Genomic DNA, 23,066 nt, shown 5'->3' on the forward strand with positions numbered 1-23,066 from the left:
CTATGAATTTTCTCAAAAACCGTACAGTAATTTTTGGCTGTGGATCACAGGGTGAAGAGTGGCGACAGCCTAGAGTCAGAATCCAGTGAAATATCTGCGTCACCTCTTATAGTTTTCCTGTAATCTGAGCTCAAAGATGTCAATATGTAGAGTACAGTAAAGCAAAATGGGAAGATTTTACTATCAATTTTCTCAAAAACCGTACAGTAAATTTGGCTGTGGATGACAGGGTGAAGAGTGGGGGTCACCCAGAGTCATAATCCAGTGAAATATCTGCGTCACCTCTTACAGTTTTCCTGTAATCTGAGCTCAAAAATGAGAATATTAAGAGTACAGTAGAGTAAATTGGGCAAATTTTATTGTTAATTTTCTCTGAATCATACAGTAATTTGGGCTGTGGATCACAGGGGGGAAAGTGGAGATAAACCAAAACTGGGAGTGGATTGTGAAGTAAAATAGTGTCAGGACACAAAACACTTCGTTTCTAAGCCAGTCGGCACCTATACCGTAATATGCGTAAGAGTAGTGCAACCACATTTTCGGTGCGGCTGGCGGGGCGGCTAGCTTGACTGTGACTTCGTAAGTGAGGGCTCACTTGACCGCAGTTCGTAACAGCCGTATCCATTTGAGGGTGTGTTTACGCGTTTGTTTTCAGTTCGGTGACGATAACGCCATCCGTGAATACAGCAGGTCTGTCGCATGGTTGGAAATTTTCATTCCATCTTTTGCACATTTTCATTTTTAATTTTCATTCCACATGATGATGTTTCAAACATTTCAAAGCCTGGTATACTTGGCTTTTATTTGTGCAATACATATGCGCGTACAAAGCTTGTTTAGACTTGCAAAGATGTTTACACATTCAACAAATATTTCACAAAATTCACTACATACATACAAACTCAATCCGGTGCTCTTTAATAAAATGTACACAATTGAAATGCTACTCTATAGGAATGTACTTCTACTTATGGGATGGAAAGGATAGTATAATCAGTGAGCAACAGTGATATTCACAGTACACATATTCACATTTCAGAGGACTTCGCTGTGCTGTTACTTTCACTGACTGTTATCTTTCCAGGGGCATCTGAAGATACGACTCTGTGGGCTTCTGAGTGAACTGTCGATGTTTTGTGCTGATACATTTTTCCGAGTCCTACTGGAGCTCATATAGCAGATCCTGAACAGTCAGCGCCAGCTCCTGAAAGTTTGGTCTCTCCTCTGCTTTCTGAAAGGAACAGCAAAGGAAACCTCTAGGATTAGGGCCAATATTAAATGTCAACTCAACCGAGAGTTGCAATAAAATATGAAAATTCACTTACATCAAGCCAGCAGCTTGACATAATGCTGTAAACTCTTTCGTTGGCCAACTGGGGGCGAAAGAGGCGCAGGCCCCGGGACACCTGGTCCACTATTTCCGTGTTGTTGAGGCGCTCATAAGGAAGCCGTCCCAGAGTGTACACCTCCCACATTAAAACCCCTAATGGATTATATAAATGTTAGAATTTAAAATCATTATGCTTTCATGCAATTTGAGCAAACAAAACAAAACAAAATATAAAGGTCAAAAACAGATATCAACAGAACAATAAAACATTACATGCATAAAAATATATATTTTTAAATGAAGGTATTAATGCATTAATTGTAATATAAATTCCCGATGTATGTATTTAGTTTTCCATTTAACTATTTAATTACAATTTTAAAGAATACTTTTGTTAGCACATTTATTTTCCCTATGTATTCACCAAAACTGTTTTTATACAGTAGAGTAATTATTAATTAACCTATTAAATCATTTGCACCTTTATTATTTTTAATACTGAAGTTTCTGTGTCCACTCACTTTGAAGTACATCAATAAAACAGTAAAAATATATACAGTATATTACTTACCATATGCCCAGATGTCAGACTTACTGCTGAATTTGCAGTAAAGAAGGACTTCGGGTGGCGACCAGCGGACAGGGAACTTTGAGCCAACCGAGCTTGTGTATTCATCATCTAAAACATACCTGGAAGGTTTGGAGGAAGAGGATTTTAATATTATGCTGATGATGTACCAGTGTGTCTTGTTCTTTTTGCAACTTATGTAAAGTGTTTTACCTTGATAGCCCAAAGTCAGTCACTTTGACAGTGCCATTTCCATCTACTAAACAGTTCCTGGCAGCCTGGAGATAAAACAAACAATACTTTTGGTTCAGGAATAATCATTAAACCTTCAGCGTTATCTTTGGGTAGCAAACAGGATTTTTCTTTTTTAAGCTTTGACACAGTGGATCATTGTCTCTCACCAGGTCTCTGTGGATGTACTGGTGTGACTCGAGGTAGGCCATGCCCTCAGCGACATCTTTACACATCTCTAGCAGCTGGATGCTTGTTGGGTGCTGCTTCAGGCCCTCCTTGAGGTATGTGAGGAGGCAGCCGTTTGCAAGGTACTCGGTCACTATATAAATAGGCCTTTGTTTGGTGCACACGCCATAGAGCTGGACCAGGTTCTCATGGCGAAGCTTCCTTGTTTGAGCAAAAAGAAGAAGGAACTTAAGCACTGTGAGCTGGGTTTCCTCAAAGACATTATAGGAACTACCATTCCCAGTATGACAGATCAGTTTTATGAGTCTTGTGCACAAACAGACTCATCTTAGAGTGAGTTAGATATTCAGCTATTATCATTTAGTTGTGCTTACATCATGATTTTTGCTTCTTCTATGAAATCATCTTCTGACATGGAGCCCTCTTTAATCATTTTAATGGCCACATCATGCTGTCCCTGCCACTTCCCATACTTCACCACTCCAAATTGTCCAGATCCCAACTCCTTGATGAAGGTGAGGTAGCGTGGGTCAATCTCCCACACACCTATGTCAAACAAGAGAAAATAATTGTGCTCTTTTAGCATGTAACGACCTCATTAAAATAACTGCTTGACACGTTGTATATATCTTTTTAGCGCTGCTGCTGAGAGATAAATGAGATGCCACTCTTGGTTACCATAAACACTAGAAACATTTTTCCTTTTATCAAACTAAAAACCAGGTAATCAGGTGCACAGACAGAAAACCATTTTTAATCTTCTGATCTAATACTAGGCACAAAAGTGTAACAACTTTGCCAAATATACTAATAACACAAAACACTGTTAAAACAATGATCAGTATCTTACATGTTAGCTTTTATACACTCTCTGAAAGCTGTTATAATAAAAAAGAATACATTCATAATCCAAGAAAGCAGGTGTAATTAAATTTCATCTGCAGTCATAATCTTACCATAACCAAGGCCTGCTGTGGATGGGGGCCGTGCCCGGTTAGATACGATGTGTTTCAGTCTGCTAACCATGCCTAGTGGGGAGATAACAAAGCCACATTACCTATTAAGATAGTCATTTTTGAAAAGATGACTGGAATATGAATTGCAAGAATGAACTAATTCATTGAGCTTTGACATGTGAGTGAAAGGGCTACAGAAGATGTTAAAAAAGAAAATCAAAAGTGTTTGTGCATTAAAAAGCAACTGTAAATTTAAGTTAAATAAAGTGGAGATTAATAATAAAAAAAGAATAATTAAACCCACAAAATTTCCAATGGCCCCCTCCCCCTCACTCAAACTTGCTTATGACTCATTTCCTTTTTCCTGTTACCGTAACCAAATTTGAAAATGAGTTTATTGTGTAACAAATACCGCAGTATTAAAGCTGAGACTATGTATCCATATGGCCCGGGCAGTTATATTGACCTGCTGCGTTGTGCTGGTGATAGTTGATGAGCTCTGCGATGGTGTTAAAATTATGCTTTTCTGCCAAGTAATACTGGCTCTGCTGGGTGGTGCAGATGTTATAATGTCGGCAGCTTCCAACAGCTTCCCTGTAGAGAGAAGAGTAACACGGGTGGATTTAGTTCGCACGTTTTCACTGGAACCACCGAACAGGAATGATTTATCATATATGCATAATTAGGTAAAATCTCCTCAGTGTTCTGAACAGGGTAGCTCAGTCTTGGAATTTAAAAAAAGTACCGCAGACACATTAGTCCTAGTTTTGCATAAATCATTTACATCTCTCTCCCTCTGCGGGCCACTGTTTCCTCTTTCATTACAAACAGTTCTTCTTTTCATGCGTTCACACATGACCGGAGCGAGTGGATACACTATATAAATGGTAGCAGTGTTTAACACCGCTAAGCTTACTCACCCGCCACCCCTTGTGAGCAGAGACACAGTGTATTTCCCAGCCTTGCTGGAGTCCCGCACCAAGAAGCCTCCATCTTTGTTCTGATTACAACAACATATTTCATAAGTTTTGACTTAAATACAGTCCGGAAACATATTTTTGGTAATGACAGTCATGGGTTTACCTCAGCCTTTAACAGTTTTTCTGCTTGACTACGGTTCATATTCTTGCAATACCAGCTGTCAATAAAAAAAATAAACAATTTTTAATTCTTCCTGAATGTTGTTGTATTAGTTCAACAATAAGAAATTAATTAGAGTGCAGATAAGGAACCAAGAATGAGTTAGGTTAAAAATAATAAAATGTATAACCATATGTGACATTAATACACCTATTTAGGGGCAAAGCAATAACACTGATACTCACTCGAATCTTTCTAGCCCATCTTCAGCTTCTACAACATAATTGCTTGGTATATAACCCTCTTTTCTGGAAAAGAAAAGAACATCAACAGATGGCACATGCAAAACGTGAACGTTTTCTTAACACCAGCAGATTCTAACTTTTACAAATCATTCAAGTGAATCGTATATTATATAAATTCATTTCTACTTGTTATGCAAAATTTATGAACTAACGAGCCGTGTAGCCCCGGAAGCCACTTTTTGAACGTTCTCTTATATAAATTATCTTTAATCTGTGTGCTTCAAAATCATCACTGATTATCTGTCTTCCTCATTATAATGCTTGCAGTTGGTTTACTTTAGCCTCCACTGTAAGTTTCCAGAGTAAACTTGATTTTTGATTTGTCTGATGGGCTACGTGCGGTCACACTCTTCTTACGAGACATCTTTGGGTCACCTCTAGTCAGCTTACCCATATTTGTCTCGAGCTCTCCACCAGTTTGCATCGGACTTTTCCAGGATGGTGTACTCCTCATCCTTCCTTAGCTCCAGGTCTTGTGGTGTCATGGGTGTGTAACTGTACTCAGCTACAACAGTCATGCCTGCAGAGGGCGCTGGTGGGTCAGGAGGCTGTGGAGGTAAAGGACGAGTAGGCTTTTTCTGGAAAAAAAAAAAGATAGCTTTTTGTCATATAGAAGAAAACAGTGTGTACTTGGTGAATGTTCATCTCATAGTCCTAGGTCTATACCTCTGCTGGGGTTGGAGGAAGCGGCTTCCTTGTTGACCTTCGAGATAGCTGTGATGTCACTCCTATAAAGGCATTATTAGATATATTAATTTAAAAGTTTAGGACCTGATCATTTTAGACTTTAAACTAAGGGGAGTCTAATTCTCACCATTCTTACTATCAAGCACTTTGCAACCCATGGCCTGTTTAACTTCCTGGTGGCAGCACAACCACACCCCATCAACCCAGAAGCATGGATGGTACTTCTGCATCAGATCGCTGTTGAAGCGCACCACTGTACACGTATACGGCCACAGAGTTTTTCAGATACACAAGATATGGTCATGTTCATGAAAGATGATACGAGATACCGTGACGAAATGCGAGAATAGACATGCACACTTACATTCTTTGAGCTTCTTTATCCACGCAACCCGGGTGTCTTCAGTCTTAGAAAATATATACAGTGGCCCTTCATCATAAATGACCTGTGGAAAAATCCACAGCGGAGCAAGACGGCAATTTTCAGTATTTTTTTTCTTTATTTTTTTCAAGTTTGGTATTGCAGAATAGATTGCTGCAAGTGTGGCAAAAGTCTCTTCAAATGCGTTAACGGAAATTCAACACATGAACCCACGAAGTGTTACTTTGCTTTTTCTTTAATTAAGACATGTTTAGCTTGAACTTTTACTATTTATGGCAACATTGGCACTAAAAGCCCCTAGCTCATCTGAGTGTGAGAGGAAGTTTCACTTCTTAACAATTAACTTTCACAGTGTTAACTATTGGAGCACCGAACAGTCCTTGGAGAGCCTCACTCATGCTGCTGTGTGCTGCTCGTACGTGTTTTTTTTAATAGAAAGTGTTTGTTGTTCTTTTTCTGCAGCTCTATTCTTATATAATCTTCCTGTTACGTGTTCTGGCCCGAAGCTAAACAGCAGTGAAAGCAAGCAAAGTGTATATTTTATATTAGGTTTAATCGGGTACAAAGCATTTGCATTTGACTCTTGTTTATAACTTCAGTAATGAAAATTGGATTGAAAAATATCTACCTGGAATGGATACATGCGCTCTTGTGGGGCATTGGGCTCTGGCTGGACTATCTCTACACACTTGATCTTCTCTAGGTCAACTGACCCTTTCAGACCTTTTCGCTTCTGCTTAACAGAAGAGGAAACAGTCAGGTAAGTCCAAGATAAAGAGCCAAGTGTTTATTTGGTGGCCCAAGGTTGCCAGCCAACATCAATATGAAACGAACCTTTCTTCAGTTCTATATACATACCATTTTGTCTGTGTCAAAGTCATAGTAGGATATTTTTTCTGCTGTGAGAACAAACATTCTCTCTTTGTAGTTTAAAGGTGAGGTCTTCTTCTTCTGTTGAGATCTTTTAATGAAGACTTCTTCCAGTATAGAGTCTGACATGATTCAATCAGGATTCAGCTGCACTGGAACAAGTGACAAATGGATACGTTTAAAAAGAGTAATCATGGCATAACACAATGCTTCTCCACTAAACAGCATGTTCACACCCCGACTACAACAGCATCTGTAATTCTGCTGAGAGCTGTGACTGTGCTCAGCATTATGATAAAGCCTCAAGTTTTGCTGAACTTTACACTTATTCAGTGTTTTCGTTTCCTTTGAAAAGCATTTTAAAGAATGTAATACCTACCCACTGTTCATAGAGTTGGAGCAGTGCCACTACAACAGGTGAAAGTGGAGATCTGGAAAGAGATGAACAGGCATGCAGTGTTAGCGCATATCGCTGTGTGATTAGGTGTAGTTTGCATAAGCCCTGCTTTTCCTGACAACAACATCCTCGGTTTCCAACATTTGCCTCTGTGGCACATCTGTTTCTCTTAGCTGTTACATCCTGGTCATCTGGATACAGTATTTAACTCCTCTTTGCCTTTGGAATGGATATCAAGTGCCTGATTTGTTGATCCAAAAACCTGGCTAAATACAGTAGTATAGTTCTTTCATTTTATATAACTATACAGTCTAGACATGATTCATTTTTTGTTTTACTTCTAAATAAAATTTGTTTGCTGGCAAACATATCATGTAATACATCACTCCTACTATCAGAAGGCTTCCTTCCCCTCGGGCACATTTATACATTTTACCACGCACATAAGATAAGCAGGCAAATGAAAAAGGCTCTCTTTTTGCTTTATGGCAGTGTAGTGTGTCTTGTTTGCAGCACCTCCTAACCACCAGCGCTGAAATGAAACTTGCACCTCCAAAACAAGACACATTGATAGAATCTGAGTGAAGGGGAGCATACAATAATTAATTGTTGTGGAAATTAGTAACATAGCGACATTAACAGCCTGATATTTTAGGGGAAATATAGCTAGTTGAAACTTAATTCAGTATAAATAGTACTGCAGTGACGGTACACGCAGAAAATCACGACAACTGATGAAAACAAAGCTGAAAGATGTTGATGATAGGTTGGGAAGCAAAGGCTTCTTTGGTTCTGACCAATGCAGAACTAAAACTAAAATCTCACCAAATGACCAGAAGAAAAGCCAAGGTATTCCCGTCACCACATTGTTCTAAAAGTGCAACAAAAGTGCACCAATGCAGGGAAGTTATTTGTTACCAGTTACCGCTCAAATGTGAACTATCAAATTCTCAGACTCACCCTCGTTACACGGCCGAGCGCTCACTGTGTGTCAGTTTCTGTCAGATGTGTGCGCACTTCAACTCAGCCTATTTTCAGCTTAGTGAGAGAGAGAGAGAGAGAGAGAGAGAGAGAGAGAGAGAGAACTTCCTTCTGTCATCTGAACTGTAACTGTGGCACTACGAGAAGCTTCTGTTGCTCTCTGCTAACAGGGAGTCTGACATTTCTTCACACTCGAGTGACACTACCCGCTGGTGTTGTTTGTGCCTTCATGAGCAGACAGAGGTGTTCCCTATTCTGTGAAACATTGTTTACTCATTCCTCATTTAACACGACCCGTCTTTTCTCACATCACTAACTCGAGTGAAGGTCAAAAAACTCTGAGGGCGCACGCCCAAAACTTTGATATGTGCCTCTAAATCAGTGAAGCCTTTTGACTGAAACTGTGCAGCTACCAATGCATCATGGCTACTCAGAGGAGATTATTTTTTTTGTCTTTTCTGATGGGAGTTGACTCATGGTGGCTGACACAGACAAACTCATAGGGAAGTTGCATCAGTATTGCTTTGCAATATGAAGAGAGAAGAAACCCTGTGGCCTGCACCTCTTCTTACCTGACAGTATCTCTCTTTTAAATTTTGCTGTGCATGAGTTGGACATTTGAAAAGCATGTAATGTACCAGTTTTGGCAGGTTCCATTTGTAATTTTACTCTTCTGTGTGTGACCTAGACTATATAATCTAATACAGGCCAACTGTGTCACTACACCCTCTGTGTGAAAGGCAATTAAGTAGCAAATAAATCATTATAAATGGTCATTATTGCATTTTTTTTATTCTAAAGTGCACAAATTTTGACTGCATGATGTCTGATGTGAATGACACAGCAGACACAACCTTATCATGAAAGACTAATGTTAACAGGAACCTGTAAAGATGCTGTGTTTCCTGGTAGATAAGTGCTATGTGCAATAAAATGCGTACTTGTGTATGTGTGTTTGCGTGTGTCTCTGTGTGAGCATACGTAACAAAGAAACAGACAGAGAGAAAAAAAGTGAGTAATGTCACAAGACTGATTCTAACCGCAAAGAATACTCAGGCATATTAAAATACCACATAAGTTTAACATTGTGGTGACTTGTGAGAACTATTTGTCAGGATACGAGAATTTCCCATGATGCACACGTAAGTATTAAAAATGACAGTTCAATGCAAGATACCTGTCATGGAGAGTCAGTAACTGTGTGAAAGTACAACCTGATTAGCGATAGCGGTTTGCTTTACATTTAACCAGTTTCTGCTACAAAGAAAGCACTTTGATGAACAGTGTCAGTGTGTGCACATAAAGGATTATCAGCACTCAGCACACAACAGTACGTTTATGTCCAGAAAACATTCAAAACTTTATACATCGTTAGACTTTAAGCTGAAAATGCCACTTGTGGATTCATAATTTCATTGGTTATTTCACAGGATTTGCATACAAACGAAATTACAGTGGGTTTCAGTTGAGTACTTGCACTAATCTATGCTACTTTTGGCCTCGGTCTTTCAGATGAAGTGTACTCAAAGGTTGCTTCTCTCATTTATAGTTCTGTGAACAAAGTGCGACTAAAAATACTTCCTTTAGAAACAAGTGGTGCTTACCCAGATGTTGAAAAATGACACACATCAGACAACTGCAGATGCTGAAGCTTGAAGAGTGGCATGGACCTTTGCCTCAGTAGCTGGCTTTCCATAAAATGTGTGTTGGTCTGTGATGCAAGAAGCTTAAAACACACCCACAGAGAGGAATCGACAGGGCTTACTTCCCCTTTTTCTTGCTGCTAATTTTCATATCAGCCTTCTGGACAGTTTTGGTGATAAGTGGAAGCGGGCTAAACATTAATGCAAGGCCATATTTGGTTGTTACATATAGTTACACTGTAACCTGAGTGGATTTCTTAGTTTCTCACCTGCTTATTACGTTGTTAAAAGATATTTCAAAATGATAACTTCTGCAGGCATTAAAGCCTTTTCACTGTGAGTAAAATGTATAGCTTGTGTTTTAGTATATTACTGACCCACTGAGTTTTGTCAGGTTTATGCTGTGCACTCCATGGCTGTCACTCTCCTCAAAATTGGGGCCGTTTGCAGTCTTTTCATGGTTTTGGCTTCTTTGCATCTCCGGCCGCTAGGGGGCAGACCTCTCTACGGCTGAGGTCTATTGAAGGGGCGACTTTAAGAACTGCTTCCGGCCTCCTTCTTCCTCTTTCCCTCTGCATCGGGTTGCAGCCATGGTATGCTACCATTACACCTAAAACAAATCTAACTCAATCCTGCCGATTAAAGTACAATTTCTGTATTTGATACACCCGGTCATGTTGATAATGTTACAATGTGCGTAACGATGGCGGTATTGGCCATCTTTGGTATATTTAACGCTGTTATATTGATGGATGCTATCTTAGTGGCGAAACGCCACTGTTGGTTTTTCTACTCCAACCGGCCTTTCTGTCAGAAGCGAAACACTAAACAAGCGAAACATCACAATCAATTAACAGCTACGTCAAAACGTGTTTTGCTTTGTAAAAAGTATTGGAGCATCACTTGTTTACGCTGTTTTCTTTAAAATAGCGATGCTAACGTGTTAGCTTGCCCCAACACTGCCGGCCACAGTTTAAATGATAAACTCGGTGCTTCTGTGTATTAAGTCAATTTCGAAAATGATTGAACAAAACTCTTTGATAGCTGTGCACTTGATTTTTCATAAGTGTTGTGAGTTTTATGGCTTGGGCCTGTTGGACGTGGCTAGCTAGTCCGCGTTGTGGTATTTTGTGTATACTGCACGTCTGCTCAAATGTTATTCTCTGTGTTGTGCAGGTGAACGTCCCGAAAACCCGCAGGACCTTCTGCAAGAAGTGCAAGAAGCACCAGCCCCACAAAGTTACCCAGTACAAGAAGGGGAAGGATTCTCTTTATGTACAGGGTAAATATGTTTGTCCTGTATTTAAGGGATGCACTGGTGTCTAAAGTCAAAAAAGTGTCTGTATGTAAAACATTGACCTGTGATCTGTCAAAAACATCTTTTGTAAGTGATATCAAGTCACTATGAGCCAGGAAGAACGTTCCTGTCGCAAAATACAAGCAGTTAAAAGTTTATTTTTCAGTAGATTTGATCAAGATTTTAGAACAAATTGCACCAAATTTAACAGCATTTCCATAAATATATTTTAAGTAGCCAAAAAAGACTGGATTGATGACGTGGATGGATTCTTGTAAAACAGGTCATTTCTTTATTTTATATATAACTCAGTAAATTCTGCTTACTACATCTACTAATACAAACAAAGATATACACAAAGTCACACGAGCATCAGCAGTAAATTTTTAGCACGACACTGGCCTCATCTATGGCATTATCTGATTATTTGTCGTCACATATTTTGATAAATCAATAGATTAGTGTCTTAGCACTTAATATATCTGCAATCTTTTTCCTATCACAGAAGGGAAATTGTAAGATGTCTGCAAATATGGGCCAATATTTTGTTTTGAACCCATAATGCATCAGTGCATCCTTGCTTTATTTTATTAATTGTTCAAGTATGTGTTGACTAAACTAAATGTTTTTCAGGTAAGAGGAGATACGACAGAAAGCAGAGTGGGTATGGTGGTCAGTCTAAGCCGATTTTCCGAAAAAAGGTAACCATGGCTTTCTCATTCAGTGCTGTAATAAAAGTATGTCCTTTTCCAGATTTATATTTTTCTGCTAATTTTGTCACACTTTAAAGTTTGAGATCATCATCATACTAATTGTTTATATTATAAAAAAATAACCTAAGTAAATAGAAAGCACAGTTTTTACTTTGCCCTGTGTGAAATCATGATTTAAGTGTAATTAGCCACATTTTTTGGGTAGTTGAGTAAAATTTCAATAGCCTCTCCCAGGCCTGAATACTGCCATATCTGTTGATATGAAGACGTCACTTACTTCAATGTGTTGTACAGGTTTTAAGTTTTTAAAAAATATCAAAAAGCGGCACATCACGCCACAATCTAAAGGAATTAAGAAACGATGACAAACAAGACATTGATGTTATTAGTATGAAAAGGGTTGCAATGCAGTTCTCTGGCTTTGGAAACATGGAGAGAGCCATGGTCCACAAATGGAGAAAACTTGTGGGCAGTAACGAACCTTCTCAGGAGTGACTAGCCTATCCAAATTACTCTTAACAGCACATCTATGGCTCATCTCGGAGGTCGCAAAAGATCTAAAAAACTTGCCTCAGTTAAGATCAGAGTTCATGATTCAACAGTGGGAAGAGAGTTGGCAAAAATGGCGTCCATGGGAGAGTTTCAAGGTGCAAACCATTACTGACCAAATAGTTTCACTTTCGCCCACCCTCCCCCTCCAAGACAGAAATATTCTGTGGACTGCCGAGAAGAGTTGAAATTTTTGGAAAATGTAAGTAGTGTTACATCTGGCACAAAACTAAAAGCATTTGATAAAAATACCAATCGAACATGGTGGCAGACGTGTGATGGTCAGAGGCTGTTTTGCCGCTCTGATTGATGGATCTATGAATTCTGCGCTCTGCCAGAAAATCCTAAAGTGTCCAGCCATCTGTTTGCGCCTTTATGTGCAAGTGCCCTCGGGTTATGCTGCAGGACTGATCCAAAACGCAACAGCAAGCCCTACTCAGATTATCTTTATCTAGTGTTAAAATGCTAAGGTGTGACAAATTCACAGGAAAAATGATCATGAAAAGGGTAAATACTATCTCACAGCATTGTACTGTTGGATTGATCGTGTTGAGATATATGTGAGGGGAAATGACACTCACTGAAATACTGTCAAACAGGCTAAGACTACAAAGAAGATTGTGTTGAGGCTCGAGTGTGTGGAGCCCAACTGCAGATCCAAGAGAATGCTGGCCATCAAGAGATGTAAGCACTTCGAGTTGGGTGGTGACAAGAAGAGAAAGGTAAGACTCACATATGTCCCTGGTATTGTAAAGATTGAAGTTAACTATTCTTTACAACATATTCTTTATATGAACTTTATTTCAGTAATACTTTTCATAGTGGGTTTAATCTCGGCTAAAGCTACAGTTTGGTGTCAGAATCATCCCACAGAAATCTGTCATCAAAATATTCTGACTTCTTATATTTGTAGGTAATTATTTTGTTACACATTTAATAACCTCATGTTCATAACCCACTATTAGTTTTTCATGCGACATATTGACATCTGTTATGTTAATTATGATAAATTATGGAACCAACACGGTGACAGCTATAAAAATGCACATTTTGCATATCAGCTGTTTTTTCACTTAAACATGGATTTCCTGTTTGGAAAACATAGTTTGCATAAAGCTGTTGTTACACATGCACACTAGCTTTGCACGCTAAAGATGGATATTGCAAGATATTCAAAGAAGGTGCACGAGAATGCAAACGTTGGATGCAGTTTGATCGGATATGTAATTATCTTGAGCCTATTCGCTCTCTAGTCGTCCCATTTCCTGTCAGAATTATTTGTTCTGGCAATTGTTTAATTCTTCAGATGTTCATATAAAAATATGGATTTTAGAGTATTTGTTGGCGCTTCTGCCTAGGCAACACTCTTCAAGAGGTGGAAAAATACCCCAACAGTTTTTTCCAGTAGTGTGAAAGCGTCTGACACGAGCTCTGTGTGTTAGACGAGGGAAAGGGCCAACCCTGACCATGTCCGACTCGATTCTGCCCACCCTTTTCTGATGTAATTAGTGAGAAACTGCTTTTGAAATTGAGTTGTGAAAGAGGCATGTGTCTGCATGTATGAACGCATTTCACACGCTATAGCACCAGAATTGCATTAGGAAATGTTTGTTTGCTACACTTGATAAATGTGCAGCCCAGCTTGGATTTTAACTGGAGCATATTTCGCTTTCAGTGACAGATTGTTTTTCTTTTTGTTGTGGTTTTTTGTGGTTGGTGGTAAATTGTATTTGTTTTGATGAGATGGTGACTCAGGGCTGGCTGTTGATTTATTGTGGTGGTTAAAATACGATGCATGAGTTGATCTCAATATATATACTGTCAATACAGTTATTAGTTTTTATTTATTTTTACAAGGTTTGCTGTTGAGCTTGTCTTCTTTGTTTTTTCTTCCTTCAATAGAAGCTCTAATACATGATTCTCAAATTCATGATTGGCTACCTTTTATTTCAATTTCAAATCACAACAACAGTTGCCTCAAGGTGATTTGGCTCCTGTGTCCCCCCATTACTCAGTATTCATCTGTTGGGTTACCTCATTAATCAGACTTTACTCTATTTAAAAGCTTCTGTCTTCCTCATCAGCAGCACAAAAGTTAAGTCCTATCCACTCTGTATGCATATGTGGCAGGACTTTACAACAGGCTGGTAAAGCTGATGAATGTGAAGATTCTGGGTTTTATTTAGTCTTATTCAACTACAGTACAAAAGTCAGAATTTAATTATAAATTCATGGCAGTCACCACTGTAAAGTAATGCAAATATAAGTTGCACATTCTCACAAATGTTTCCCTCTGTTTTCTTACAGGGCCAGGTCATCCAGTTCTAAACTGTGGTCCAGTCATATGGATGAAGTTGTCACTATTTTCAATAAATGGATCCAAACATACTTTTGAGTGTTTGAGTTGAATCCTTTTCTTTTTTTTTTTCCTTGTACAAAAATTTGTCTCTTATGGTAATTTAACCTTTCAGTAGTCTAGACAGTTAACAGAAAGTGTTTAATTTATTGGATATAAATGGGATGAAGTGTGATCCATTTCCAGGCAGCTTTAATTTTAATTCACTAAGATTTACACAAGATAAACACCTAAAACTTATTCAGCTTCATTTTTTCCCAGACAATTGAGATATTGTACACGTCTCGGTGCGTTTAACCACCTGAGGACTACAAAATGGTGTGCTTTCGTCTGACAAATGTACCCTGCCAGTTCAGCTTGTGAAGCCTTGTGAAATCGCTGCTGATGGGAGTGACAGTCAACAGAGCTGTGCCTGAAGGGTTGACAGATACAATTATTTTGCTCTGCTGAGTCTGAACTCCCATCTCCTTGTACTGAGGCAGGATCTGTGTGACGTTGCACTGCGGGCCACAGATCTTCCAACCGGGGGCAGCCCCAATGTTGAACCCTCGAGGACCACCTGTCTCCAGTTTGTTCAGCACAGCAACAGCCAGGCGGTTCTTCGACAGCGGCCTCTCCCACACTTCAAAATTGTTCCCCTGTAGAAAAAGGGGAAGTCTTACTGGTTTATACCTTCATCTGCCATTACCCACACTGATCATTTGTAATTAATGCTATAAAGAGCCTGTCAGGCTGATCACAAACCATGTAGCATTTCTAAACCGCAACGACAGGCTACCATAAATACTCTGAGCTGCCATTGCAGAAGGAGTTCGTACTGAGTCGCACACCCACCTTGGCAGTGCGATATCCCTGCTTGCCCATTGAATCTTGGCTGATGTCTATGATGCGTTTGTTCTGCAGGAGCTCCTTGGAGCGAGGACAAATGTCTCTGAGATCATTGGACATGAGCAGAGGAGATGCCATGATGGCCCATAACGCCATCTGAGACTCCTGCTGGTCGTGACTCAGGCCAAAGTTCCCAATTACAAGCTAGAGAAATAAATTCAATATGTAAATTCATAAGCAAATCAGGCTTAGTGATGATGCTACAGTGTGTCCACAACCTACAAAAAATGTCTAAATACAATAGTAAGTATGAGGAGATTTAGATTAGCATTAGATAAAAAGCAAAATAAGCAGGTTCATGATAGTAAAACCACTCATGTCCAAGGCCTTCAGTAGAACAAAGTACCATATCGGGGTCATTCCAGCCTCCGGGTCCAGCTGCAGGGACGATGATGTCCTGATGAGCGGCAGTCCAGTCCAAGATGGATTTGACGGAGCTCCACGAGTCGAACACGTCATCAAAGTTGCGCCAGTGATTACAAGTCTCACGGATAGCTGTGTAGTTGGGCTGGAAGCACAGAAATGCTCTTTATTTTGAGTATACTCCATTATTTCTGCAGCATCTTCTACAAAAAACCAAGTTAACCATTAAAACAAGTTCTCACCTGTTTTAAAGGCCACTCGTACAACGGCCACTCACAAGAGTACAGGATAGGCCGTCCAGTGTTGTTCAGTGCTTTTGACATGTTTGAGTAGCCTTAAACAGAGCAAACATTTAGTAGTTAACCCTTTAAACACCTTAACTGGTAAATAAAATGATGTTTAGGAAAGAAATTTGACCTCCTGTATAGATGGAGAGTACATGTCCACATTGTTTGTTTGCGTGTATATTTTTATATATATTTTATATGTATCTTTGTAAGCAGCTGGATAGCGTAGTGATAAGACTACACGCCTTTAGAGTTGGAGACGCAAGTTCGACTCCCGCCTGGAGCGTATGTATCCAGCTACACACCTCATGCTAACCAAGCCTACAGCGGAAAGAAACAAAAACATAGATGAAAAGAGCTTACATGAAACAACTAGAAGTGTTCGGAAGAAGACTGCCTTCACAGGTACAACACACATGCTACAGCAAGGGGGAGCCAGGATGCCAGGTCAGGGGGGGAGATATCATCACCCGAGATTGGGTACCAAGTGGGAAGGATCGTTGAGTGCAAGAGGAAGATTGTAGCCAATCCAGCCCCATATCAACAGGCATGGAACATCTGTGCCAAATATGGCCTGAACAGTCACGAGGTCAAAATAGGAGATGCCCCCAAGAATGGCGGAGGTTTTTTTTGTTTTGTTTTTTGTTCATATATGTGTCTGTATGTGTATTTATACGGTGCCTGTTGTTCACCTTTGTGGCACTGCCAATCAGAAATAGAAACTCACCCTCTCCCAGCAAAGCCCGATTCATGAAGCAACCATCAAATTTGAGCAGATCAACATCCCAGTCAGCAAAAGTCTGAGCATCTTTCTCGTAGTAACCAAGGCTCCCAGGATATCCAGCACAGGTTTTGTCCCCCACATCTGCGTAGATACCCAGCTTCAGGCCCTTAGAGTGGATCTTAAAGCATAAAAAAAATATCAAAGATTTGTTGATTCATCTCAGTGAATGACAAATACCAGTGACATCCATTTTCTTTCACTTGTCCAATTCAAGGTCATATGGGTGCTGGAGCCCATCCGAGCAACCATGCCACTGTGCCTGTGCACGCTGGAAAAAGCTTGTACCATATCCCTTTAAGGGTTAAATAGTAAATGGACTGACGTTAAACCAGTCACACACACTTTCATACACTCCCACTCCAATGAAGGCAACAGGGGCAACTTGGGGTCCAGCATTTTGCCCTCAGGATACTTAGACATACAGACTGGAGTAGCCAGGGATCGAACCACTAGATGACCTGCTCTATCTCCTGAGCCACAGCTGCACAGGCAAATTGCTAAAAAAGATGAAACCCGCCAAAAAGCAAACAGATCATCCCAAGGGTCTACTTTACTGAAAAAAAACAAACAAACCACTGATTCTGCTTAAAGCATAAACTTTCTGAGCAGGCAGTATGTTTCTTCCAGTAGGTGGCAATGTTGCACAGCTCTAAACGTGATTCTTTTAATACAGAACTCAAGGTTGCCTTAGTGGGCCTAAATATATTCCTTTCCTGCTAAACAATATATTTTTAGCAATCTTTATACGTGAAGCCTTATGCATCGAAATGCGCCTGGCATCATGGCTTCCAGCTCCTTTCTATTGTGAGTCTCCTGCGAAGAGAGTCAACGGCAGCACTTTCCTATCCAACACAATATGTGCTTGCACATCTTCCCTGGCACCAGGTGCTATACTGGTAGGTAATTTGACAACAGATTCCACATCTGCTCCTTTCCTATTCATTATGTAAATACCTGCAGGTCAGCTTGAATGGGTATATGATGAATATGTAATCACTTATTTCTAGAGATATTCAACCAGGGCTACAAGAACTTTTTAACATCTGAAATTTTAGACACGTTGTACTGACATGATAATACTGCATACCATAAAATCACAGCAGCATGTTGAACATAAAGTGGGTTTATCATTCTTTGAACTGTGTATATTATTCAAGCTGCTGCCCCAAAGCTGGAAGCTACAATAAACGCAGTCACGTCCTCTCACATGGTCTCATTTTGCTTCTCCCAGCTAGTAAAGTATTTCTCACTTTCACCGAGTCTCTCTGAAGCTCTTTCTGTTTGATGTCCATAGAGGAATTATGGCATTAATACTATATTCACATCCAGACTTTTCATTCCTCTTTCATAACTAATACTCACATAGTCGGCCAGTTTCTTGATGCCTCCTGGGAATCGTTTGGGGTCTGCCTGCAGGCGGCCCTGGGCATCACGCTGGTGGGAGGGCCAACAGTCATCGATGCAGACGTACTCGTAACCGGCCTCTTTCCAGCCCTCCTTCACCATCACATCTGCCATCTGCATGTACAGACGCTCACTGCCAAGGCAACAGGAGGAGACAGGCGGGGCTAATATTAGCCGTTAGAAGCCAGTGTACATGTAATGTGTAATGGATATATGGCACACACCAATATTTAGAGATGAAGGAGATATTATAACAGTGAACAAAAGGTTTGCTCAGAGGTGAATAACATTACGTTTTGTGAGGAAAAATATGCCAGGCACAAAAATGGAGGCATTAGTGAGGTTGAAAGCAAAACCACGTTTACGTTATCTTTAATTCAAGAAAATATATATGTTGGATATGTTAACCTGAAATTATGACTTAACATATCATCATTATGAGAAAACCCTGAATGAACTCTGCGGTAGTGTTGTGCGAAACTGCAAATTTTGGTATCAATGCCATACCAAGTAAATACAAGGCCAATATTACGGATACCAAAAACAATACTAATGTTTTTCACATATAACGGCATCTTATGTAGGGGACAGCAGTGTGTCATTAGTACTGATCCAGTATCAGTGTAGGTATCGATATTGGCTTGATCTGCCCACTTCTACCCTGCACCATCAAGTACACCCGGGCCTAAAACAGACCTACTGTGATCACTTCCAGCTCCTCCAGAGCAGCTTTGAATGATTTTGATTACAAAATAATGCTTACTTATCCTCTATTGAGCCAGGTTGCTTACACTGACCAATTTATTATTGCTCAGTATATGTACGTGAAACTTTGGCTATTTTAAATGAGTTTTCTCATTTTTAAAGCCTTGTTTTATATGTGCATCATTTCCCCCCAACCAATCTGGACCTCACATATTTCTCCACTAGACTTTAACAATAAATGACTTTTATGTTACAGCTGTTGCAAATTTTGCTTCCACAATACACAGTACTTGCTGACACCAGTATCTCACACATCAACGTCCCCCAATGCCTGAATCCAGAGAACAAAGAAAGGCGAACTTAATCAGCTGTCAACGACTATTTCAATCACGTGATCCTGCTCTTATTCGTATGACAGCCCTTCATAACGAGTTCCTCTGTACTTGTATAAAAATACCACACTTTCAAGGCAGATTAAACATATAATGAATGGTGAAGGCGTACTTACTAGTTGTCACAAGAAATGTCTTTCCTCTTTAATAATACCTGATTACCTGGCTGAATGCAAATGCCACTTCCTGTAATCAATGGTGAATTCTTTTAGGTGAGGTTTTTAAATGTGTTTCAGTGATATGTTCAGTTTTAACAGAGCATGTAGGCTTGTGCTTTGATTTAGCGTACATACACGTCAGGATAACCGGATCACTTCTTACCTGATGCAGTTATTTGGGTCCGTGTCACAGTCGATGTTACACATGAACCTCTCCCAGTGCAGCCAGCCCATGGTGGGTTTCAGCGCCAGGCCATTGTCCAGCGCCTCAGCAGCAGGACTCATTAAGCTGATAATTACGAGAAGACAGGCAGCTCTGCTCATTTTAGATTTTCAGCTCGACAATAGTTGCGCAGTGACCGGCAACAAACGACTGTAGTTCTTTCACTATTCATTTCCTAGTGCCAAAGCCAGCCAGCCCGCCTCCCGTGGATGAGTGACACAAAGCTGGACCAATTGAATTAAAATGCGTCTGTTACCGTCCAATGACGTTGCTGGAAACCAGGAAGCGCCGGGATTTAACTCAGGTGGAAAACATGAAAAGTCAGGTGACACCACGAGGCAGGTGATGGTCTTGTGATTCACCCGAATACAAAAACATCGCCGCAGCCACGTGATTAATTCCACACCTAATCTGGTAGATGGGGAAATAGTAAAGTTGATGCACATTTATAAGACTAAATTGGGTATGAAAACACTCTATTGTAGTCATTTTCCACCCTAACACTGTTTACGCCGCTTTTGTCTCCAACAACAGCTTTTAAAAATAAGCTTCCATCTCTCATTTAAAATGCCTGTCTGAGTCCCGCATTACTTAAAGTATGCATTGCGTAGGACAGAATTTCAGTTTCCATCAGTATGCTTTAACAGAGATAAATGCATGTGGGTAATGTAGTAGAGCACATTGCCATTTTTAAAAATCGCAGTTAACTCCTATCATCATTACTGTCCTGCATGGAAAGAATTTTTTTATTTAAAGTTTTATTACTTTGAGGTTGATAGTTTTCAGTCCACTTAAGATCGAGTGGATTTGATCCTTAAAGAAACATATTCGAGTAAATTACCTTGTAGCATCAGGTACACCTGTGCACATTGCAGTGGGAATAAGTAGTAAGTGAATGAGTATTAACCCCCAGAGTGAAAGTATCCACTGCTTTGACTCCACCATGTCAAAACAGTGGTGCTGCATCTAAGTAGAAGCAACCCACCAGAGATATAGCATGTTTTCTCCTTTGCATCTTTTTGGAGAAGGAGTTATACCGAGGCCAAAGGATTCCTCCAAGCTTTGCAAGAATACTTAAAGACCAAAAAGCATCAAGGAGTGCTCACTGCCACGGAGTTTCTTCTACAGCCAACAGAGCTCAGTCCCACTGAACCATTATAGGGTTACCTGAAGACTAAAAAAAGCAGGAATTATATTATAGGAACACATTATGTTATCCATGTCAGCTCACTGTACACTATACAAAGACATTTTTTTTTTACCTAGATAGGATTTTCAGAACACAATAACAGTGTGTTCTAAATTTGAAGCTGATGAAAAAGAGAAGTGTATTTCAAAGTGATCTCAGACTTTTGGACCTCATTGTCAACTCCTGAGAGAAACAGCCTTAATTTCAGACTTTAATTTCTTCTGGTGTCATCCTAAATAGCTTATTTAGTTTAATGATTCAAGTAGCTGTCTTAACTTAATTGTCAGTTAAAACAATCTAATCATCTAATTTGATAAAAGATTTTCACTGGATAGTGATCAAAATTAGTTGCTACGTAAACCTTGGAGGTCTAGTTCAGGTAACTCAGTCTTTCAGGTCTTCCTACATACATACACTTTTCTTTTCTTTTTTTAAACATTTTTTTTATTTGGGAAGTAAAGGGTAAGTAGATTAATCTAGGGAACCATCACCCTGTGCCCAAACTAAAGCCATGTTTTAATATAGGAGATACTCAAATGTAAATGAAAACCCTTCACCTGATACTTGCATTTTCTTTCCATCAGACACTAAGAACAAAAGAAGAAAAGGACCAATTTACCACATAGTTCCCTGAGGAGCCCGCCTAATCAAAAATGCCTCGCACAGCATCAGCAATAACGCAGACTTTGTACATATTGACGTTGCTTCAAACTGTGTATTAGCTATGGATGCGAGACACTAATTTGTCTGCCGCTGACACAAAATGAATTACAGATAGCTTTCTTAATTTAGAGGTAAACGGACACCCTGGTGCAGAATTAATAATCCTGGATGTTTTTATTTGTGAAATCGTCTCACACACGCAGAGACAGCGATGAGTCTTGCATTAAATGTGCTACTTTGCTCTTTTGGAGAAATTTAAGGGACAGCTGCTACTGGTTTATTTGGCTGTCAGATCAGTTGTTTTGGGGTAGTTGCAAAGGAGAGGTGACATAATTTGAATCAGCAGACAGCCTGTGTAAAACCCCCCTGTGATCCTGCTGCTGACACTCCGTCTTCGTTGCTCATGACTCCTTGCATTCTGATATTGAGAGGAGTCAAAACAAATGACGCATCCCTGAGTTGGCACGCACCCAGATTATGACAATAATATCACCCCCCTGCTCCCCCCTCCACCGGTGGGTGCATGTAAAAAGGGAGCATTAATGAACACAAAACATGACCTTTCAGCGAAATGTCAAGGGTGCCTATTTCAACCCTAAACATTATCAGAGGCTTCACCCTGGGACAGGCCTGATACAAACAATTTGTCACATGCTATAGTTCATATCAGAGCCAGTGAGCAAAGGCGTTGAGGCTCTAAATGTCAGATTTCAATTTGACTCCCCTCCCCGCTGATGGATGGGCCAATCCAGCTCATCTGAATACACAGTTTTCTTCTTGTAAAAATGGGATGTCGCCCCCGGTTGTGATGGAAACCATTGTTTTTTCACAGGAGCGCATAAAAGAGGAGCATGCCTCTGTCTTTACAGTGGTTAATGGAGGTTGTTGACATATGGGCAGCCCGTGCTTGCTGTCTGGTATATATGGCTCCCCGGAGCTTTGACACCAATCCATCATGTTTCTTTCTTCCCCACTGTCATATAATTGAAATGACTGTCATGGCTGACTTATGTTGGCAACTTTGTTATGAAGTGTAGGGTGATAAAATAAAAGGCAAAGCTGTGATACGGTGTGCCTCCTCACCACTGAGCTTCATTACTGTATTGATCTCTATGGGGACAGGTAGCAGTGCAAGTAAATGCCATCAGAAAGTTGTGCTTCCTTAAATACGACGACTAACACTCTATGGCTCACATATCCTCACTGGGGAATCATCTGTTGCTGTGTAATTAGGTGCTTAAGTTGTTTATGCCAGTGTCACAAGGGAAAGAGCCTACATGTGCTGATGTGGCTACTTTAATTAGGTCCTCGTTGGACGGGGTGTGTCTGAAACGGTCTCTGGTAATAACCTTTAGGGGCAAACTCATGACCCGTAAATGAGTCAATGTATTGAGTGCATTTTTCAGCTTGGTTATGTTAGTTAAATTCAAATCACTTGTGCAAACGTTTTTGTTAATGAAGTAAAGATTATATTAA

General features: G+C 40.0%; 3 protein-coding genes across 9 annotated transcripts; 1 reads left to right on the top strand and 2 right to left on the bottom strand.

Annotated features, from left to right (window-relative positions):
* Positions 1–783: 783 nt before the first annotated feature.
* Positions 784–9,714, bottom strand: btk (Bruton agammaglobulinemia tyrosine kinase). 7 transcript variants are annotated; one of them, XM_005913117.3, is made up of 20 exons: positions 9,581–9,714; positions 7,956–8,033; positions 6,978–7,029; positions 6,587–6,750; positions 6,357–6,461; positions 5,711–5,792; positions 5,474–5,599; positions 5,326–5,387; positions 5,050–5,237; positions 4,600–4,662; positions 4,358–4,412; positions 4,195–4,274; positions 3,741–3,868; positions 3,275–3,346; positions 2,693–2,864; positions 2,300–2,519; positions 2,112–2,176; positions 1,902–2,020; positions 1,326–1,483; positions 784–1,231 (listed from the first exon to the last, which is right to left on the bottom strand). In XM_005913117.3, exons 4-20 carry the CDS (start codon positions 6,725–6,727, stop codon positions 1,160–1,162), a joined length of 1,908 nt encoding a protein of 635 aa, XP_005913179.1. In that variant the 5' UTR covers positions 6,728–6,750; positions 6,978–7,029; positions 7,956–8,033; positions 9,581–9,714; the 3' UTR covers positions 784–1,159. The 7 variants fall into 7 exon arrangements, with proteins under 7 accessions (XP_005913179.1, XP_014189301.1, XP_005913178.1 ...); XM_014333815.2 differs by having other exon boundaries at positions 6,357–6,464; positions 6,587–6,745; positions 9,581–9,709; XM_005913116.3 differs by having other exon boundaries at positions 6,357–6,464; positions 9,581–9,709.
* A 382-nt stretch (positions 9,715–10,096) lies between these two features.
* Positions 10,097–14,566, top strand: rpl36a (ribosomal protein L36A). The gene is made up of 5 exons (XM_005913118.2): positions 10,097–10,212; positions 10,796–10,901; positions 11,550–11,617; positions 12,778–12,900; positions 14,486–14,566. Exons 1-5 carry the CDS (start codon positions 10,210–10,212, stop codon positions 14,504–14,506), a joined length of 321 nt encoding a protein of 106 aa, XP_005913180.1. The 5' UTR covers positions 10,097–10,209; the 3' UTR covers positions 14,507–14,566.
* Positions 14,567–14,580: 14 nt separating this feature from the next.
* gla (galactosidase, alpha) lies at positions 14,581–19,945 on the bottom strand. The gene is made up of 7 exons (XM_005913119.3): positions 19,679–19,945; positions 18,219–18,393; positions 16,800–16,974; positions 16,028–16,119; positions 15,769–15,930; positions 15,369–15,566; positions 14,581–15,172 (listed from the first exon to the last, which is right to left on the bottom strand). The coding sequence occupies exons 1-7, from the start codon at positions 19,837–19,839 to the stop codon at positions 14,843–14,845; spliced, it is 1,293 nt and encodes a 430-aa protein (XP_005913181.1). The 5' UTR covers positions 19,840–19,945; the 3' UTR covers positions 14,581–14,842.
* Between the last annotated feature and the right edge of the window lie 3,121 nt (positions 19,946–23,066).

The sequence above is a fragment of the Haplochromis burtoni genome, unplaced genomic scaffold (assembly GCF_018398535.1).
Source record: "Haplochromis burtoni strain Fernald_Lab_line unplaced genomic scaffold, NCSU_Asbu1 Contig_4, whole genome shotgun sequence".
Taxonomy (NCBI): Eukaryota; Metazoa; Chordata; class Actinopteri; order Cichliformes; family Cichlidae; genus Haplochromis; species Haplochromis burtoni.

Bases quoted from the DNA above. Each gene is read 5' to 3' on its own strand.
- btk (XM_014333815.2), bottom strand. From the start codon at position 6,727: ATGTCAGACTCTATACTGGAAGAAGTCTTCATTAAAAGATCTCAACAG. The intron at 6,465-6,586 runs GTATGTATATAG...TCTTCTGTTAAG, and splicing joins ACTTTGACACAGACAAAATG to CAGAAGCGAAAAGGTCTGAA. The intron at 5,388-5,473 runs GTGAGAATTAGA...ATGCCTTTATAG, and splicing joins AGTGCTTGATAGTAAGAATG to GAGTGACATCACAGCTATCT.
- rpl36a (XM_005913118.2), top strand. The intron at 11,618-12,777 runs GTAACCATGGCT...ACTGTCAAACAG, and splicing joins AGCCGATTTTCCGAAAAAAG to GCTAAGACTACAAAGAAGAT. The intron at 12,901-14,485 runs GTAAGACTCACA...GTTTTCTTACAG, and splicing joins GTGGTGACAAGAAGAGAAAG to GGCCAGGTCATCCAGTTCTA.
- gla (XM_005913119.3), bottom strand. From the start codon at position 19,839: ATGAGCAGAGCTGCCTGTCTTCTCGTAATTATCAGCTTAATGAGTCCT. The intron at 18,394-19,678 runs GTAAGAAGTGAT...TTGCCTTGGCAG, and splicing joins GACCCAAATAACTGCATCAG to TGAGCGTCTGTACATGCAGA. The intron at 16,975-18,218 runs GTGAGTATTAGT...TTATGCTTTAAG, and splicing joins TCAAGAAACTGGCCGACTAT to ATCCACTCTAAGGGCCTGAA.